The 17,968-nt window shown below is 43.9% G+C and overlaps 1 protein-coding gene across 4 annotated transcripts in view; it reads right to left on the bottom strand.

Annotated features, from left to right (window-relative positions):
* Positions 1 to 17,643, bottom strand: part of STRBP (spermatid perinuclear RNA binding protein) — a 37,327-nt gene extending 19,684 nt beyond the window's left edge. For all 4 annotated transcript variants that reach the window (XM_019541006.1, XM_019541005.1, XM_019541004.1 and 1 more), the window contains exons 1-4: positions 17,464 to 17,643; positions 14,295 to 14,512; positions 8,674 to 8,839; positions 5,426 to 5,570 (exon numbers count right to left, since the gene is read on the bottom strand). In XM_019541006.1, coding sequence (XP_019396551.1) covers positions 5,426 to 5,570; positions 8,674 to 8,839; positions 14,295 to 14,512; positions 17,464 to 17,466 — 532 coding nt within the window. In that variant the 5' untranslated portion in view covers positions 17,467 to 17,643. The remainder of the gene's footprint in view (positions 1 to 5,425; positions 5,571 to 8,673; positions 8,840 to 14,294; positions 14,513 to 17,463) is intronic.
* Positions 17,644 to 17,968: the final 325 nt, after the last annotated feature.

Raw genomic sequence — 17,968 nt, forward strand, 5'->3', positions numbered from 1 at the left:
CCTTCTCTCTCTCCTTCCCTTTCATGGTTTTTATTCCAGGTGCATAAAAATGGCACAGAATTACAAAGTGACAGCACTTTCTCTACAAGGAGAAGATTTTCTTGAGGGAAAAAGATTTTTTTTTTTGACACAGACACAGGAGCTGTTCAAGAATTATTTGCAAGTGGTTTCAAAGAATATGAACAAACTTCAAGTTCATATTTAAAAGTAAGAGCAATAAGAATGAAGGAATTTCTTCAACAATATTAACCCAACAAGCAAATTGGAAAAAAAAATATGACTAGTGTTAACATACAATTTCTGTCTTGATAAACGAGTTCTTTCCTGCAGACTGTGGCATTTTATATAACCATGGTAACAAATTAAAGCAACAAAAGTTGTTTTAAAACTTCTAGATTCCATTAAAACACTCAAGATTCTTTTTCCTTCACAGAAATCTTCATTTCCCAGCAGCGATAGAAATTGGCTAAATGCACTCAAACAAGGATCCGAGAGACAGGATACTGACGTTTTCTATTCAGGCTTACACTTTTTTGTCCTCCTTTTAATCCATCATAGTACAAACTGCTTCTAGGAATCTCACTGAATTCTATTTTGAAAGAACATTTTAACATAACTCCCCCAATCCCATTTTTGAAAATTTTTGTTTAAAAGGAGCAAATCACAAGGAGTTCAGTTCTCCAAATACAACACGTACCTAACTTCATTCATGTGATTAGGTTATGGATATGTAAAACATCTGCAGGACCATGGCCTGATTCTTTCTTAGTCCAAGTACCTAGCATTAGGTGACATGAGAACACGTACTGGGAATTGAGCAGACCCATGATTCCAAACCAAACCTTGAATAAATGTATGAAACCAATTTAGAAATATGCTCCCTAGTTCCTTCTTGAAAGAAAAGATATTTTTCATCGTAAAAAGACACTCCTTATGGGCTTGTATAGGCAGGAATAACCCCAAGTGTCTAACTGAAATGCACAGCCCAAACCATATTGAAAGATGTAGGCCAGGTAAGCAAAGTTCAGGATCGAGTAAAATATTTTAAGTTTCACTTAGAATTAGCAAGAGGAGGGGAAAAACCAACTACTCAACCCCCCTCACCTCACGTTCAGCACACAGTTCAATCACTAGGTAGTCTCCCAGTTGACATGAATTTTCATAGATTATTCTGGATGGTATTTCTTACAAAATGTAATTGCTACTTCAATGTTAAAATTGCCCCACCTATGCTACCGGGTAGGGAGACTGCTTCAGTAAAGCCATATCCCATTATGATGGATAAAAGGTCAGGAAAACAAAAAACAGCGTACAGCTGAACAGAAAGAGGCACCTTGTGTAGCAGTTTGCCGAGAACAGAACCAATGGAGATTCAACGCAGAACCTCAAAAGGACTGAAGTGCTATATGCTTATTTTCTGACCCCAATGAACTTCGCAGCAGATATTTGCATTGTTATTAGTTACCCTCTTTGATACAATTACAACACCAGGATTAATCCTCACTTCTCCCTATCCTCCAAATAAAAGCTGCAAAGTCCTCAAAGGGATTAGCTGGTTTGTTTACAAGCAAAAAAGGTCACTTTGCATTACATTTTGGAACTTCTCCCCTGCAATCTTATTTATTTTCAGGAGGAACATTTTGTGTTTTATGGTTCCCAAATAAACACAATTTGTTACTAATATACACCCATTTTAAATGCTTTGGTAAAAAAAAAGACTTTACTGTGGACAATATAAACATCTGCTTAAAGCTCACATACTGTGTAACAGCTACTCTCAATGAGTGATTAGAATCTTCTTAAAAAGTTAGAAATGGCAAAGGTTGACTGACTGCAAAATCATTCAGTTTTAGCAATAAAGCTGAGCTGCAAGTCTGTAAAAGGCTTACTTCTAAACAAAATGGTAGACATTTTGCTTGAATACATCTGTTGATGAAAAGCTATTTTGCCATTCATTTACAAACCATGAATATGGTGTCTGCAGGCTACTCTTCAGATGAGAAAACAGATCTTGTACCTTGTTAACCTGATGAAAACGACTGGCATTAAATACAGTCTACTTTCTACCACCATTTTTTAAGTAATTTAGGAGAGGCCAAAATTACAGGTGTCACTGATGCCTTTGGAAATACTAGAGATGCATTGTACTAGCACCTTTTGCAGACAGTCAACTTTGGGGTGCAAGATTCTATTAAACAGAATGATGAAGAGAACAGGCAGTGAAGAGGGGCAAGCAACTTGCAGCAGACTCCCTTGAACATCCTCATGAGAATGGCATGTTTCTTCATGCTCTGCCAGTCAGGAGAGTGAGACCCAAACTTTCCAAATATATATGAAGAGCTTCCCCCTTCCCCCGCATCTTCTCCATTTTAAGGCCATATGACAAAGTAATAAAAATAGAAAGTCGGACATTAATTCAGAGCCTGCAACATGCAACAGAGCCCATCCTTCAAAAATCCTCTCCCCCTTGCTGTAATCCTTCTCTCTGGAGAGCAGCTGCCAACACCATTAGTTTTATAGCCAGCTGTAGCAGGAGAGTGGCTGCTCTCTGGAGGAAAGGCAAATCTGTGGCATGCTCTGCAGCTCCTTCAAGGGCATCTGGCACCTTTGGAGATCAAGAGCATCGGTGATTCTCTCTCTGCCCACCAAGGTCGTGGATTCAGAGTGTTTATGCAGCACTTGCTCAGTTACTGTTTCAGCACCGCTGTGTGCGACTGAAGCTTTTTTTGTTTTAAACACACCTTCAGTACCAGCAACTCTTTGTAGATTTGCTAGCTGAAAAAGTCTGCTTGATACCTATATTGTGTCTGAATGACACAAGTGATACACTAAACTGCCCAAGGAGGTGGACGTTAGCTCTCTTGCAGAATACACCCATTCCAAACATTTGACCTTGTGATTTAACGGATGGGGAGAGGGGAAGCAGAGCTTTTTGGGTGTTCATAGGAATACCAAAACGTGCACACATACTGGTCCAGTATTTGTTTTAGTTAATGCGCAACAAAAACAAATAGGACCAAACACCACATTTTAAACATTAACACTTTAGCCAAAGGGAGAGCGTGGTGGGGGAGAGAGACAGAGAGAAACCCAGGAATGTTTTTTCTATACATTCTGACCTCAGGGCATGAAGGCACACACGGCATTCCTACAGAACAAATGGAAGCACTGATAAAGAAGTCCATTGCACCTAACCTTGCTTATTGGTTAGAGGATAGATTAGTGACTGTAATCAAACCATACTGGAAATCTTGGTCAGTTTTACCCAGCACATCTCCCCTTGTCCCCCCACACTTCTTGCTACTTCGCTCCCAAATAAGGAGCAATGAGAAGCAGCAGCCAATATGGAACGCTTCATCTTACCAAGAAGATGAAAAGCAAAATGTGAAGCGCTCAAGATGCTTTTCTACCAGGAAGAGTTAATGGGAAAGGCTGAGGTTGTCCTTCAGATGGCACATTAAATGCACCTGGTTTTACTGGCACTGTGCAAGGGTATCAAAAGGAGGTTGTACTATTTTCCCCTGGAGGCTAAATTACTTTTCCTGGAGAGTATTCCTGAATAATTCCACTCACTATTATCATCATCGTTGGAATATATTAAACTTTCAGTTTTTGGATATGCTCATTGAAAAAAGTCACTAAATGTCATTGTACAGCGCTTGAAAAAGTTGAATTCTTCCCTGGGGTAAAAAGATTTGGTTCCTTAGGACCTTGTACAAAAATGTTTGCTTAACTTACAAAGGGGAATATGACCAGTTTCCTCTGTTCAGAACCAGGGAGTAAGCAAAAAAGCAGCTGAAGCCACTTACAAAAAATCTGGATGTCAGAGTGAGGTGTTACACCATTTGTGTTACTCTCCAGTTCTACAGAAGAGGTGCATCCATCAGCACTATTTATTCCCCAGCACTATTAAAAATTTGCAAAGGTTACTTCCATACTTAGTGGAGAAATGCAAAGAATTCACATCCTCATTTCATTTAGCTGGCAAATTCAACATTTCTATCCCAACAGGTGATGGCACCACCCTCTCTGGGAAGCATCATACAGGAAGAAATCTTTGTGCATAGCTGCATGCACACAAGGATATGAAAACACTTTCCCATCAAGATTTCTTCCTCCTGCAGTTGTACCGTTTTACATGTGCATTTCTGCTGCAGTGGAAACAGACTTGATCTCAGCACTTGCCAGAAAAGAAAATCTGCAGTAACTTTTCTTTTAGATAGTGATGTCACACAAGTGTCCCATTAGCGAGTTAGGAATGCCTGGATTTTTTTTCCCTTTCCTTTTTAAACTAACAAACGTTTGCCATCCATCTGTATCTCAAGATTCTTCCTTTTCAAGCTGCTGCCCAAGTGCTGCATCCCATTTGGGAATGAAGCTTCCTGCCCTCCCCTCCCCGGACAAAGCGATGAGAAACTGACCAACATTTCTCACTGTATCGGTATTTATGTGGGGAAGGGGAGGAAGCAAAGGGACTTGTGGCAAGTCTAGAAATGGGAAAAGAGCAACAGGGAGTTCCCTAGCCCATACGGGCCCAGCTGCCTCAGTTGTCATGACAGAGAGTGGCCAGTTGGTCAAAGGTCTGACATCATCCAGTGACAAAAGTTTCTAAGGATAGGTTTGGGAAGCAAAAGCAGAAACTACTGGCAGGGAAAATTAAAACAAGACACCGCTACGTTTGCTCTGCGTGCATCTCTTGGTTGGTTTCCAGACTCGTGGATGCTAGGAGTTAACGTTTCCTAAGACTGGCTCATAACTAAACTGGAAGTCACCAGCAGAGAGGGGAAACAGGATTGGGAGGAACTAGGAGTAAAGAGTTCTCCAAAAATCTTTTGTTCTAAAGACATTAGCTACAAAATCCACTTCAGAACTGAAGTGCAGGACACTTCAGCTGCACCCTGGTTAGGAGTTCCTAACTTAAGGAAAGAAACGCATGTACGCATCAATAATTAACACCATTTCCATGCCAGACAGACATACCTGCCAGCTCCGCAGGAGCTACCTTTTAGAAGCATCGTTTTACATAACAAGAATTATTTTATGAATTGTCAAAGTATTATGAACTGGTCTGATTGTCTGACTTGATTTAATTTAGGCACAGGACTGAGCAGCACTGGGGTTGCTTAATTATTAACTGATGACAAGTTTAAAAGAAAGCAGAACATAAGGATCTAATTGTGTGTTTAAGTTGGTGCAACAAAGATTCTGTCTTCATGAGGCAATTAGAATTACACCTCTGTGTGGAAATTAAATGGTGGCTGACTGTTCAAGGGACAAATGCTGTAACCTGTTGAGACTACAGCCAGTCTACTGATGATGCATGGGATACAATAAGAACTTCAGCTCCTAACTAGCCCTGAGCTGCACAGTTGGAGTATCTCAGAAAACCATCCTGAAAGAGAAGAAGTGAAAGCTCTCCATGTACCTCCATACTTCTTCTCGGCTTCATCTCGAATGAGAGGGGACGTGAGAACCACCTTCAGCGTTAGCTTGGGCTCCTTTGTGTTACGAATTATAATAGCTGCCTCATTTACACGCTCCTCCACGAGGTACTTCTCCTCTGTGAGTTTCTGAAAGTCACCAAGAAAGGTTTCAAGAACCCACAAGTCAATCGTGAAAAAGGCAGAATCTCCTAACACAGTGTTTGCCCCTAGACTTGGTACTACTCCTGGAACTAGTAGATACAAAGCCGGACATGTCCTACCAAAAGCTTCTTTGCTTCCCTTGCGTGGAGGGTGGCTAAAGCTGAAAGAACTTAAAAACTATTCTGGCAACCGAACCTATCCCGAATAAAGCTACGTAGCTGCAGCATCGACGCACTATGGTACCACACATTCTATGGACGGTGACCAGTTTTCTGGGGCTTCCATAATGTGAACCATGTACCTGCAACTGTTGGTCTCGGGAAGTATCTACATTCCCAGGTGAGAGCGCCTTTGACCAGTAAGCCCTGGGTAGGCTGCTGCCATCTTGACAATTAGTGGCAGATCCTAGTGGGTAATTGGCTTCAGCCTCACAAAACATTTTGCATGGGCAGACCCCTGTACTTGCCTGGAGCCCCATCAAATGAAGTCACACATATATGGGGCTCAAATAGACTTTGAGAGATCATACAGCCCATCCCCCTGGTTTGAAACAGAGGATGTATATCTAGACCATCCCTGACATGCATCTACGTAACTTGTTCTCAGACTCCAAAGGCAGCCTGTTCTAGTGTTTTACCACCCCTGCATTTGGGAAGTTTTTCTTAACATACAATCAGCTTGTCCTTTGCTGCAAATGACTCCAGTTCCTTTTTGTCCTAACCTCAGTGGAGAACCACCCTTTGCATAGCCACCTTTTAGAACACACATCTGAAAACCTGCAACTCCCAACTGTATTTTGTTTTTTAGAAAAAAAAATCCAATGAAAGTTAAGCTAACTGGTCTAAGGCAATTCTTTCAACCTTTCAGTAGGCCATTTTCTATACTTTTCATCATTCTTGTTGCTCTCTTCTGGACTCTCTTCAACTTGCTTAGATATTCCTTGAAGTGCAGTGCCCAAAAGTGGGTATAAAAGCAACTGAGCTCTCCTATCAATACAACCCTGATTATGATACTTCTCCTACTCGCCATCCTTCTTCCTCCACCTCAACTTTTTTTCCGTTTATTTGCAACAGCACTGTATTGTTGGCCTTCACTGTTTGTGATCCTCTGTGTAACCTGCAGATCCTTTTTGGCAGTACTGCTTTGTAGCTAGCTAGTCATGGTTTAATTTTCCCTTCCTAAGTCCAGTGCTATGCAATTGATGTTACTGATTTCTGTCTTAATAATTTCAGCTCGCTTCCCAGCATAGCATCATTTTCAGTTCTAATTTTCTTCTCAAGTCCTTGCAACTCCTCCTAGCTTAGCTTCATTTGTGAAAGACACAAGTGCTCTCTTTTCCATTATCCATGATCTTAATGAGGAGGTCCCAGAACAAAGCCTATGCGAGACCCCACTTGAAATGTCCTCCTAGCTTAACAAAAACCACTAGTAGCTACTGTTAGCATGGTTTTTCAGCATGGTTGTGCATCCACGTTATTGTATTTTCATCTAGGCCTCATTTCCTAGTCTTCTTATGAGCAGATCATGTAAACTGTGCCAAAAACATTATTCAAGATATCCAGGCAAGTGTTTTCCCCTTATCCACTAAGGCAGTTATCCTGTCAAAGAAGGAAATTAGATTTGTTTGACACGATTTGTTCCCAACAGATTCAGGCCGTCTTAACACCACATCTTGCAGATATTTACATACTATTTAATATTTTTTTCCAGTGAAAGTTAAGCTGACTGAGCTATGTCCTTGGGTCCTCCCCACCACCTCATTTGTAAAGATACTGTCTGCCCTTCCCTGCTCACCTAAGACCTCACCCAACCTCCATGAGTTCCCAGAGCCAATTGCTAATAGTTCAGAGGTTGCTTTATGTTAATATTTTAGTATTAAAAAGTAGGTTTCTCTCACATCCTGAAGACTTTATTTAATACCTCTAAACTCTTCTAACCTCTAATTCTTCTTTAACTAGTAACAGGGGTCTGTTTACATGGATCAGCTTTGAGGATTGAAACCAGAGACAGCACATAAAATATCCCCTGTCAAACCACCACTGCTCCTCAAGGGAGATGGAACCGTACAGCTTGCTTCTTCCAGAGACCTGCTGCAAGCAACTCATCTACCCTCTCCACTTCCCTGCACGCTTCCAGGAGTCTCATGTATGGAGAAATTTGTGTCTGCAGGGTAAGATATTCTCTCTTTAAAATCCAGACCCATTTTGTGAGCAAATGAACAGCAGGGACAAACAGCTGGGAAGAAGGATGGAAATGTGTACACCCTCTTTGGGAAAAAAAAAAAAAAAAAAACACACAACAAGGCAGCAAGCTAGGAGGGAAGGGTTCAATGGGGTATTTGATGGGTATAGTCTCTTGGCCATGACACAGGCCACAAGTGTCAGGATGGACGTATCCTTCAGGCTCACGGAGCTGTCAAAGAGCCATTCTCCTGGGTTTAAAGGGAACAGCATACATTTCTCTATACAATACTCTTTTATGCAACAAAACCACAGGGGTACAAAAAACTGAGCTCATGATCATGATTAAAATTTAGGGTTGCTCACCACCCAGCATGCCTTCTCTTCTGAATCACAGAGGAGTTGAGATCTGGGGGGGAGGAGGGGGGAGGAGGAGGAGTGGGGCAGAGGCAGGAGGTGGAATACCCAACAGGTAATGCTTCTGCCAGGCAGAAGTTAAAGTTCCTGGAAAGACTCAGGGCAAGGGGGCATGACGGCATGCTCAGGAGGGAGATTTGCGAGATCACCATGTTGTGCGTGCGTTAGAAGCGAGAGCAGAAAACACAATCCGCTGGGCAAATTCCCAAATCAAAGGGTTAGTTGCAGGGCACAGCAGGGTTGACATCAGGAAAAGGGATTGAGGAGGATGGTAAGCTTTGTGGTTAGCTGTTTTTACCCATCATGCTAAGTGTCACATGCTCTAGCTGTTCTCCTAGACTGAAAGTAAGTTCTTTGTTCTCTGTACCTTTACTACTTGCATTTTCTCAATACCAAATTCCTTTTCAGCCTTTACCCAGTGTAGCTTGTAGCCAAATATTCTTTGCAGTGCTATCAATCACTGCTGTAGGACTGCCCTAAATTAAACTCACCTGAATTTGGATTGGGAGATTGTCTTTGACTATATATAACAAGGTCTTTGTGGGTTTTTCTTTGCACATGAGAACCAGCTCCAAATCCATATCATCTTTTATCAGCAAGCCCTTTGCAACCAAGCCAATTCTCATTACACCACACAAGGTCCGACCACCTTGATCCCTGGAAATGAAACAATTCTGAATAATTAAAATGGTAATATCACACATAGGAAATATTTGTATCATCCTCTCACAGTAAAGGGACAAAGACCAGGGGGACTGATTTCAGCATTTCTGCAATTCAGTACTGACAGGGCATTGAAAAGCATGGGCTGCCTTTATGTAAGTGGGCAACAGGAGGGGGAAGAAAAAAAATAAAAGGGGGCACAAATGGTGAAGTGCATGAAACGGTGCTTTGCAATTCAGACGCAGAGAAAAAAGTCTAATTATCAAACTCAAACTTCACCTCCGGCTGCAGAAAAGGAAAGGTACACCCAAGCCTGGAGCAGGTATTTCAAAGGAGCTTGCAAGTAGGAAGCCGAAGTCTAACTTGCAGAAGTGACTGGGACCCTTGTGGCCCCATGTCCAAGTGGCTGTCGACAAGATTTAGGTGCTGATGTGCCTAAGTCTCTTTGGGAAGCTTTATTCCAGCTCTTTTTTGTGCATTTTCTGTAGCTTGCACCTGTAAAATGTTGTATAACTCATTTCTGATGTTTCCTTGAATGCTACAAACACCAATCAGCCTCCTCAGGAAGGCTCCTCAGTTCAAAGAGCCTTCCTTACAGAAGCCCCTCAACAGTTCACCACTGCTGCAGCGAATGAGCCATTAGAGGGTCGGTCTGGGCTCTCCTGTGAAAGCTCAGAGAACTTTTAAGAGCCACAGTAAATGTCAGCATTTCAAAGTAAAATAAACACAACTTCAGCTTTGAGCACTGAGAACAGACAGACCCACAGACGAGATCAATTTAGCTGCCCAGATGCACACAAAAACAGAGGGCGCTTACAGGGAAGAGCCTGAACAATCACACCCATGACATTTCTTAGATGTGCTTGTGCTAATTAAACAGCATCTCACTATATTCCAAAACCCAGAGAAAAGGGGTGCAAGTGTTAGGGGCAGGGTACTGTGAAACCAGCCTTGCCCACAGCCTCCGTTTGCGATAGCTCATCTACATGGGCACAGCTGTGTAGACTTTAAATGGATGCATAGAAGTGGTCTCTTTTTGTCTAAAATGCAGCAAGCAGTCCAAGAAGAGGAAGGGACACCACCATGGTCAAAGCAGGAGTGGACTCACAGCGGGAAGCCAGGTCTCCCAGCTCTCAACAAGGGGGCCTGTCCCCCTCCACCAGGCTGCAGGGTTTCACATCCTATTTTTAGCAAGCTAGCCCGATACTGCGACATGCGGACACAAATCTGGCAGGGAAATGCAATTCTCTTAAGAAACAGCTCCAAGCTGATCTGTTATTTCACTGAGTGCAATGGGTTTCACTTGAATCATTTTCACTATCCTGGATAACATGCGAGGGGCTTTTTCACAAAAACCCACCCCCAAATTTAGCAGTGGACTTTTTCTTTTTTGAAGTTCACAGAAGCATTTGTGTACCTGCAAAGCTTTGCAAACAAGAACTTGCAAAGCCACAGCTGACAGGACAATATACTTTTCGTACACAGCAGGTAGGCATATTACTCTGCTCTCTGCAAGCCTGTGGGGAGGATTCATTTGCTAACACTTTGCACAGCATACTGAAGATACCAGCTGCCAGGCAGGTGCTTTACAATGAATAAGCAAGTTCTTTGTTTTAGTTTTATGTTACTTCCTTGCTAATCTAGTCCCTGGTGGGGTGGACCAAGAATACCAGAGCCACATTATGTCATGCTTGGTTAAAACTTGGCTAAAGGAAAGATTTCAGAGTTATTCCAGGATTCCTCTGCTCAAGAGTACTGGCAAGAGAGGCCTCCTGGGACATGGGATCCCTCATTATGAAAGAGCGGCATGGCCCCACTGCTGTCTCACTAGTGATGCCTTCGCAGTAGCAGTGAGTACTGCTGTTTGCTGTGTCTGCTCATCTGGAAGCAGACAGCGCACAGAAGAAATAACATCACTTGCACCTGTCCAGTCTTCGTATTGCATAGCTCCTAAGAGCCGTAGTCAAGGACCAGAGCCTGCTTGTGCAAGGCACTGTACAAAACCAACACAAAAACGCAGAGTCCCTACCCTGGAGAAATAATGGGAGGTTCACTCACTTTGAATCTCGGATTAGTCTACACACTAGCTCCTATTACAGGCAAAATACATTTTGTCCTGCACTGTTCCCTGTAAGAACTTTTTCCAATCGTACCACATTCCTTTCCCTGCAGGAACAGACATGTAAATTCTCCATCCCTTTAAGGACAGCAGGCAACACTTACTGATCTATTCACAGATCTAGCTGCATTACAAAATCCAACAAAATGTTCAAACCGCTTTTCTTTTTCAAAAGTATCCCGGGAAGGAGTGGGAGACCAAAAAAAGACTGTGTCACTGCTTTGACAGGCAACACCTGGCTTAAAGGCTATTCTTCTGCCTGCTGGCTTTTTGTGAGAGCCTCTGCAGACATGAGATTTATTATGGAGAAGACACAGATACTTACAAAAATGCACTCTAAATTTAGAGCACAGCATGATCATAAAACATCCTGCACACAAAACCATGAAAGTGAAGTCAGGCTGTTTGATTATCTCAACAGCACTTAATACAAGCCCAGGATTCTTCACCAAAACCATTTTAAAAAGCCATTTTGTGCTCAATCTACCCATGTCAGAAAAAGGAAAATGCTGCCAATAGCGCTTGAAAATTACTGACACAACACACACCGCATCCCACATAAGGAGTTCGAGAAGTCAAGAAAGACCGTTCCTCAGCAGAAAACTGACATTAATTATCTTCCACTGAACATGACAAAGCTTAAATGTCCATCTGTGGAGAAGCAGCCTATCAATCCACCGTTATTCCCAGGAGTCCACACGATCACCCTTTCTCAAACCAATTTATCAGTTAATTTATGGAAAAATATTCATGCATTCAAATGCTTTTGCAATTTCTGTTTGCATACATTTCGCACCAAAAAGTGACACCTCACCACTTGGCCTAGTGCAAGAACGTTGAGAAGATGAGCGATGCATCTGATAAATATTTATTAGTTAAAGGGAGGGACTCGGAAAACATGGGGATCGGGAGGCCAACATTCAGGCTCATTTATGAAGCCTTGGAATCTGCTTTGCTAAGATCACCCGCTGGATCAGATGCTGCTGAATGCGTCATCGAGCCCACGATGGCTCACGTAGTGGGTGTTCCTGTTCGCAGAGACAGCCTCCCCCCACGAGACTTCGCATGGAACAAGCAGGTTGCTTCTCAAGAGCTCCCAAAACTGTCACATGTATTAGATAAGAGCCAAGGGAGGAAAACTAACTTTCAGCCAGCGCTGTCAGCACTTGAGGGACTTTCTACAGGGTCACCATATCTGGTGGGATATTTATTCCAATTGTGGAGGCTCTCTGCTTCCCCACCTCTTTTCACAGCTTTCTTCAACAAGCCCACTTCTCACTTGTAAAGTAGAACATGTCTAGCTGCTCAGACACAGCAGTTTCATGTCCCATTTCCCACTGAAATCTGGGACTTGCCAAGGACAGTAACATACAGATCCTTTCAAGGGTGCCACACAATGTTAGCACTGTTAAGTTTACAAATACGATTCACAAGATAAATCCAGAGATTTCAGATAGAAATCCACAGATGTGGTCTGTCTGACTTCTTTGCAACAGAAAGACCACTCCCTTTTTTTCTGTAAGCAAAAAAATGAAAACTAAGAGCTGGCATTTTCCAAGAGGTGCCATGAGTCTTCCAGGCAGGGGGGCCTTGAATCTAAAAAGGTTGAGAACCGCTGCTTTTAAGATTTTATAAAAAGAATTATAATCACTGCCTCTCTCATATTAAATCACTGCCTCTTTCATATTGAACTGTATCTTGAGCCCAGGTAAGTGAAAACAGCAGCACTTGACTGGGTATAATCTTGCTGATTCAGGACTAGATTTTGCTTCTTTTCCTTGCCACTGACTAGTGCCTCATTCCAGAACCAGTCCTTATGGGATCTCAAAGGGATTGCTGGCAGGATAGGGTAATTCTCAGAACATGGGGAGGAGGCAGGCTTTGGCTTTCAGGCACAATATATTACCAAGCTGGAGTACTAGGTTCTTCATCCTGTCAGCTCTACCTAACATGCTTACCTACACTTTGGAAAACTCAGAAGAAACCTTACTATTACTACAGAAGATATCAGGAAATGAAGCAGATCCATATGGAACAAAGCAGACCTTCTCACATCGATTATAAAAACAGACCTACACACACCTACTGTTCAAGCAACCCTTTTTAGCACTTTAGAGCTCAGAACAAGGAAAGCTAGAAGTAAAACCCAGAAACGGTCTCTCAGACTGTGTTAGTGAAGGGATGCAATCAGATCAGGTCCTGAGAAGGCCATTACATTAGAAGACAAAGTTTTGTCTAATGAGGACAGCACAGGACTAAAAGTCATCATATCCCTCTGGTCCTGGCCTGGATTTGCTGGGGGTCTTCTGATAAGTCAGTTTTTCAGTGCCTCAGTTCCTAGTCTCCAAACTGGGCATAATATTTATATGTAGGGACCTATCGAAATTGCAGTAGAAGTGCACTGCCCAGCAGCAACTTTAATCTTGCTTGTTTTGCTGTGCATCCCCCCCACACCTGATTGGCAGAGAGGCCCTGGCAGCCCTGCCACTTGCTGCTGATTGGCCAGGAAGCAAAAACCATGGTTTTAACCATGCTGTGGTTTTTGCCTCCCAGCGGGTCAGCAGCAAGCGGCAGTGCCACCAGGGCCCCTCTGCCAATCAGGAGGGGGAGGGAGGGGTTCATGGCAAAGCAACCAAGATTAAAAGAGTGCTGCACAGCACACTTCTGCTGCAATTTCGGTAGGTCCCTACTTCTATGGTTCAGAGAGTGGGTGAAGCTAAAGTTAGTGCTGTACATCACTCAAGAGCCCCAAATGCCTGAACTTGAAGAGCTTTATCTGCAAAAACCTGAAGAGGGACCAGTTGTTCCAGCTGCTTTTTGAGCTGCTGGAGTTAAACTAGGAGAGCAAAGCTGGCACCAGATCAGGGTATAAACAGAGATGTGCAGTGACAGATGTTTCATGCAATATGGAATTACACGATATACAGTAATGGCTCCTTTGGAGCAGTTAGTCTGCTGGATAAACAACACACATTTATAAATCCATTTTTGCCTATTATACTGAAACTGCCCTGAAGCTGAAAAGTTACGGGTTTGGATTTGGGAGCTCAAGCGAAACACGTTCGCCTCTTGAAAAAGCCCACCTACTACCCATACCTTCCAGACAGCTCATCTGAGAAAACGAAGCCCTGCCCAGGATGCCAGTCATTTCTCATTCCCTCCGCTCATCTAATATACTCTCATCTCAGAACGATTCCAGACACATCTACTTCCTGTTTTGAATTTTTGTCCCCAATAAAGCCGAAGGATTGACACTATGGCCCTTGTTTAGATGGAAAGGAATCCATTCAGAGCAGCACAGTAATGCATTCTGAGGCTGAACTCACTCACTTGGCATTGCTCTCTGCAGCTTCCTCCTTCGCTTCCACATCTCCTTCACTTTTCATTGCCTTGTTCTTTTCATCCAGCCAGTCAGAGACATGTTTAAGGGCACATTCGACTGTTGATACCATGTTCTGGACAGCTTCAAGTTCCTCTGGAGATGGATAAATGGTTGAGTGTTTCACCATAACATGGCGGTCATCATTAGCAAAAGATCGGATAGATCTCTGTTACAGAGGTGAGAAAGAGCGAGGGAAAAAGAAGCGTTATTGGCTTATCCAGAGAAGGACATTATTTGAGAGGGAATCCTCCCCAAATTATACAGGACAGTGTTAGGAACACAAAACCTAAAATCATGGCAAGAACTATTTTTCCTCTGTCTGAAATAGAGACTCAGCAGACTAGAGGTGCAGCTCTGGAAAAGCCAGAATGGCTTGAACTAGCAGCACAGTACAAAAGGACCTTGTGCTTGCTCCTTGCATGTCGTGAGTGCAGGCTGTGGCTTTCGTGATCCTGGTTTCAAACCAGAAACAGGAAAACCCCCAAGTTCAGAATGTGAAAAATGAAAGGAGAACGTCTCCTATACACAAACGGTTGCCTTGCCCTCCCTGCTGCTAGCATCCATCCCTCCAGCCATAGCTGATCTGACCTGCACTGGTCTGCAAAAACATTTCAGGGGCTTGGCCTTGCAGCACCTCTTATGGATTTGGGTGGAGCAGGAAGGACTAGAGAGGTCTACCAGGGAGGCAGGAGTCCCACACCTCTCCTCCCAACCTTTTGTCTGCCTTGTCTGCTTCAGCTAAGCTCTTTGTGACAAGGGCTCTAGCATGTGTGAAATAAGGACAGATAATAGTAATAGGGCAGGAAAGGAGATGTTCCCTGGGGCGGTTGCAGAACACAGTGAGCTCTGTGACCTGCTAAGCTCTGCCCCTTGTTCCAGCTCACATGTGGAATAGCTGGGTGGCTCACAGGGGCCTACTGATCTGGTTCTGAGAGGAAATTCAAGAGTTCTGTGCTCCACTAGGAAATGGCAAAACACAAGGGTAAGGATGTTCACAGTGGAGGCAACCCAGGGGGCCTGGGTGAAAAAAGGGAGAGCTGGGAGATGACTTATGCTGAGCAGAGACTGTGCTAATCTCCAAGAACAAACGTTGGGGGCAGCTGTCCCTCCTCGTTTTGGGCTTGATGCAAAGACAGCCTCTTGCGGGGAGGGAAGCCCTCAACAGCTTTTTGTGCTATGCCTGAGATGTGGCACCCCAGTCTGGGGCTCTACCCCAGACTGGAGGGAGCTCAGTAAACAGCACTGAGAAGCGACTAGTAGCCTGCCTGTGCAGAAACATTAAAACAGCAGCACGAGAAATGAGATACAAATGCGGCGACTGAAGGGTCTGGAGGCAGGCTCACAGAGCTCCGCAATCCAAGTGATGCTGGATGGAGACCTGTGACCTGACTGGAGCTTTATGGTTTGCCACAGGACCCAGATGATCTGAATGGTGAGTAATGCCAACCTCTGGCAGAGCAGATGCCAAGCTTTCTCCTTATCCCTGTTCATCCCCCATGCTTGGTGCAAGGAGGAGAGCTTTCTACATTACTCCCAGCAATACTGCTGACAGCAGCCTGCTGTCTCATCCTCCCCAGGCAACTGCTTTGTTCCTGCTCTAAGCTTAATTTTGTAAGCTGCATTTACCCTGCAGCAAAGACAGATCCTTCCTTCAACCTCATGAGCTTGTAATGATGCCCACTTGCAGCAGTAGTACTGCCTGCAGAGACCCTAGGCCATATTCCTGCTGAAGCAGGGGTTAGGAGCACGGAAGGGGAAGGCAGCTCCTGAGCGGTTACATCCAGTTCCATGCTATCGCAGGCAGCCATGTCACACAGTCCCCATCTTGACCTTAAGTGCTCCTACCCCACGCTGCAGGTCTCAGGGAGAGGCTCACCTGCTCAAAGGTGCGAATGTGCTGCCCCTGTCCCCTCCCAGTATGTCCCAGACCAGCAGGACTGGAGCTCCATTCCAGGAGGACCTGCCACCTATGCCACCTCAGCTAGCAAAGGTAAGAGGCTAGCTGAGGCTGCTGTGGCTCAGCAGCAAGACCGCTTTTTCTTGTTCACTCCTGCATACCCACCCATTCCCGTCAAGCAAACAGCGATTGGAAGAAGTATTCCCATAGTGATAAGCCTAGAACTCATGTATTAGAAGGCATCTGGTTATTTTGCAAGCTGCAGTCCCTGGCAAGGTGACTATTAAGTGAAAATTTGCATCAAGAATTTACAGGAACCAGAACGCTTCCTATACAAGACCCAGCTACTGCCCAGAGTTGCACTTTGCTGCCTTCCCCTCCTACGCTCCTACATACTGCAGAGGGTAAAGTCCATGTTTGTGTTTTAGATTTCATTAGCAATCCAGCCTTATTTCTGTACTTTACTTCCAGTAGAGTGTTGCATTTGTTCTGCTTTCATCATCTCAGAGCAGTCACATTTAGGAGACTTTAAAAAAAAAAAAAATTAAAAAAAAAGTCAACAGACTAAAATTGTTCCTGCGAACAACTGGTCCACAGGAACCGGTGGTGGGATTTAGCCCCTTTTCAGAATGCATTTGAGAGAGACTTTCCATGTCAGCCTTACACATTCAATATGTCTCAGCCTTTTAGAATTTACAACAAATACAACTAGACAGATTGGAAACAACTCCCCACTTAGTCATCAAATATGCCCTGGTGAGTATTGCTTACATATGTATCATATCTAAGCTATTAATAGGTGTGCACAGAGCCAAGGCTTTTAATTTTTAGCACACAAATATATATATATTTATATATAAAATGAACACTTGACCTTGTAGAGAAGGGACTGGGCAGGGAAGATCAGCATTTGGTTATGCAATCCACAGTTCAAGGTCACCCACGCCATTCGCAACAGCTTGCCAATGCCAGTTTTATTAGAAAATGTTATGAGCAACCCCTTCATTTGTATTTAATAATTCATGTGCTGCAGGCTCACAATGCTCCACTCTGGTTTAAAAAGACCCAACAATAAATCAAACCCCATTTTCTTTGCTTAACTATGCAATGCCATCTTGAACTTGGCAGAGGGTCAGAAAATAACCCCCACTCTTCCTTTAGCAAGCTGAGAGAGGGGAGTTATTTTCAATGCTGCCCTATGAATCAAGACAGATACCTACCATGGTTTGCTTGAGTGTTTCAGCTCTGCTCCCCCTCCCCTTTCTCCTTTTCCCTCCTCCTTGGTGTCTTTGCTAGGCACTGTTTTGCCTGACAGAACCTCCTCATAAGCCTCTCAGTCCCCTGACAGCTCAAGAGTTCATGCAGCCGAGATGATCCGGGAGTCACTTTCTGCAATACACCTGCAAAGGCAGAGAAAAGGGGGGGGGTGGAGACAGAGAGGGAGAGGGGGAGAGAGAGAGGGGGAGGGAGAGGGGGAGAACACACTTGAAAAAGAAGAAACCACACGCTAATTCCAATGGCTTTTCAAAGCCGCACATTAAGCCAAGCCACTGATTAAAAGCAGCAGGCTTCAAGGGGGGGTAGGAGCGGGGAGGAAATCACCAAATCATTTATGCCTGAACGAAAAGCAGATGTCTCTATAGAAAGCAACTTTTTGTGACATGCCCACATGTGTGGGAGCCGTTTCCCCCTGCCAGTTAGAGCTCATCCTCATCTAGGCTTGTC

The sequence above is a fragment of the Crocodylus porosus genome, unplaced genomic scaffold (assembly GCF_001723895.1).
Source record: "Crocodylus porosus isolate Cpor-Errol unplaced genomic scaffold, CroPor_comp1, whole genome shotgun sequence".
Taxonomy (NCBI): Eukaryota; Metazoa; Chordata; order Crocodylia; family Crocodylidae; genus Crocodylus; species Crocodylus porosus.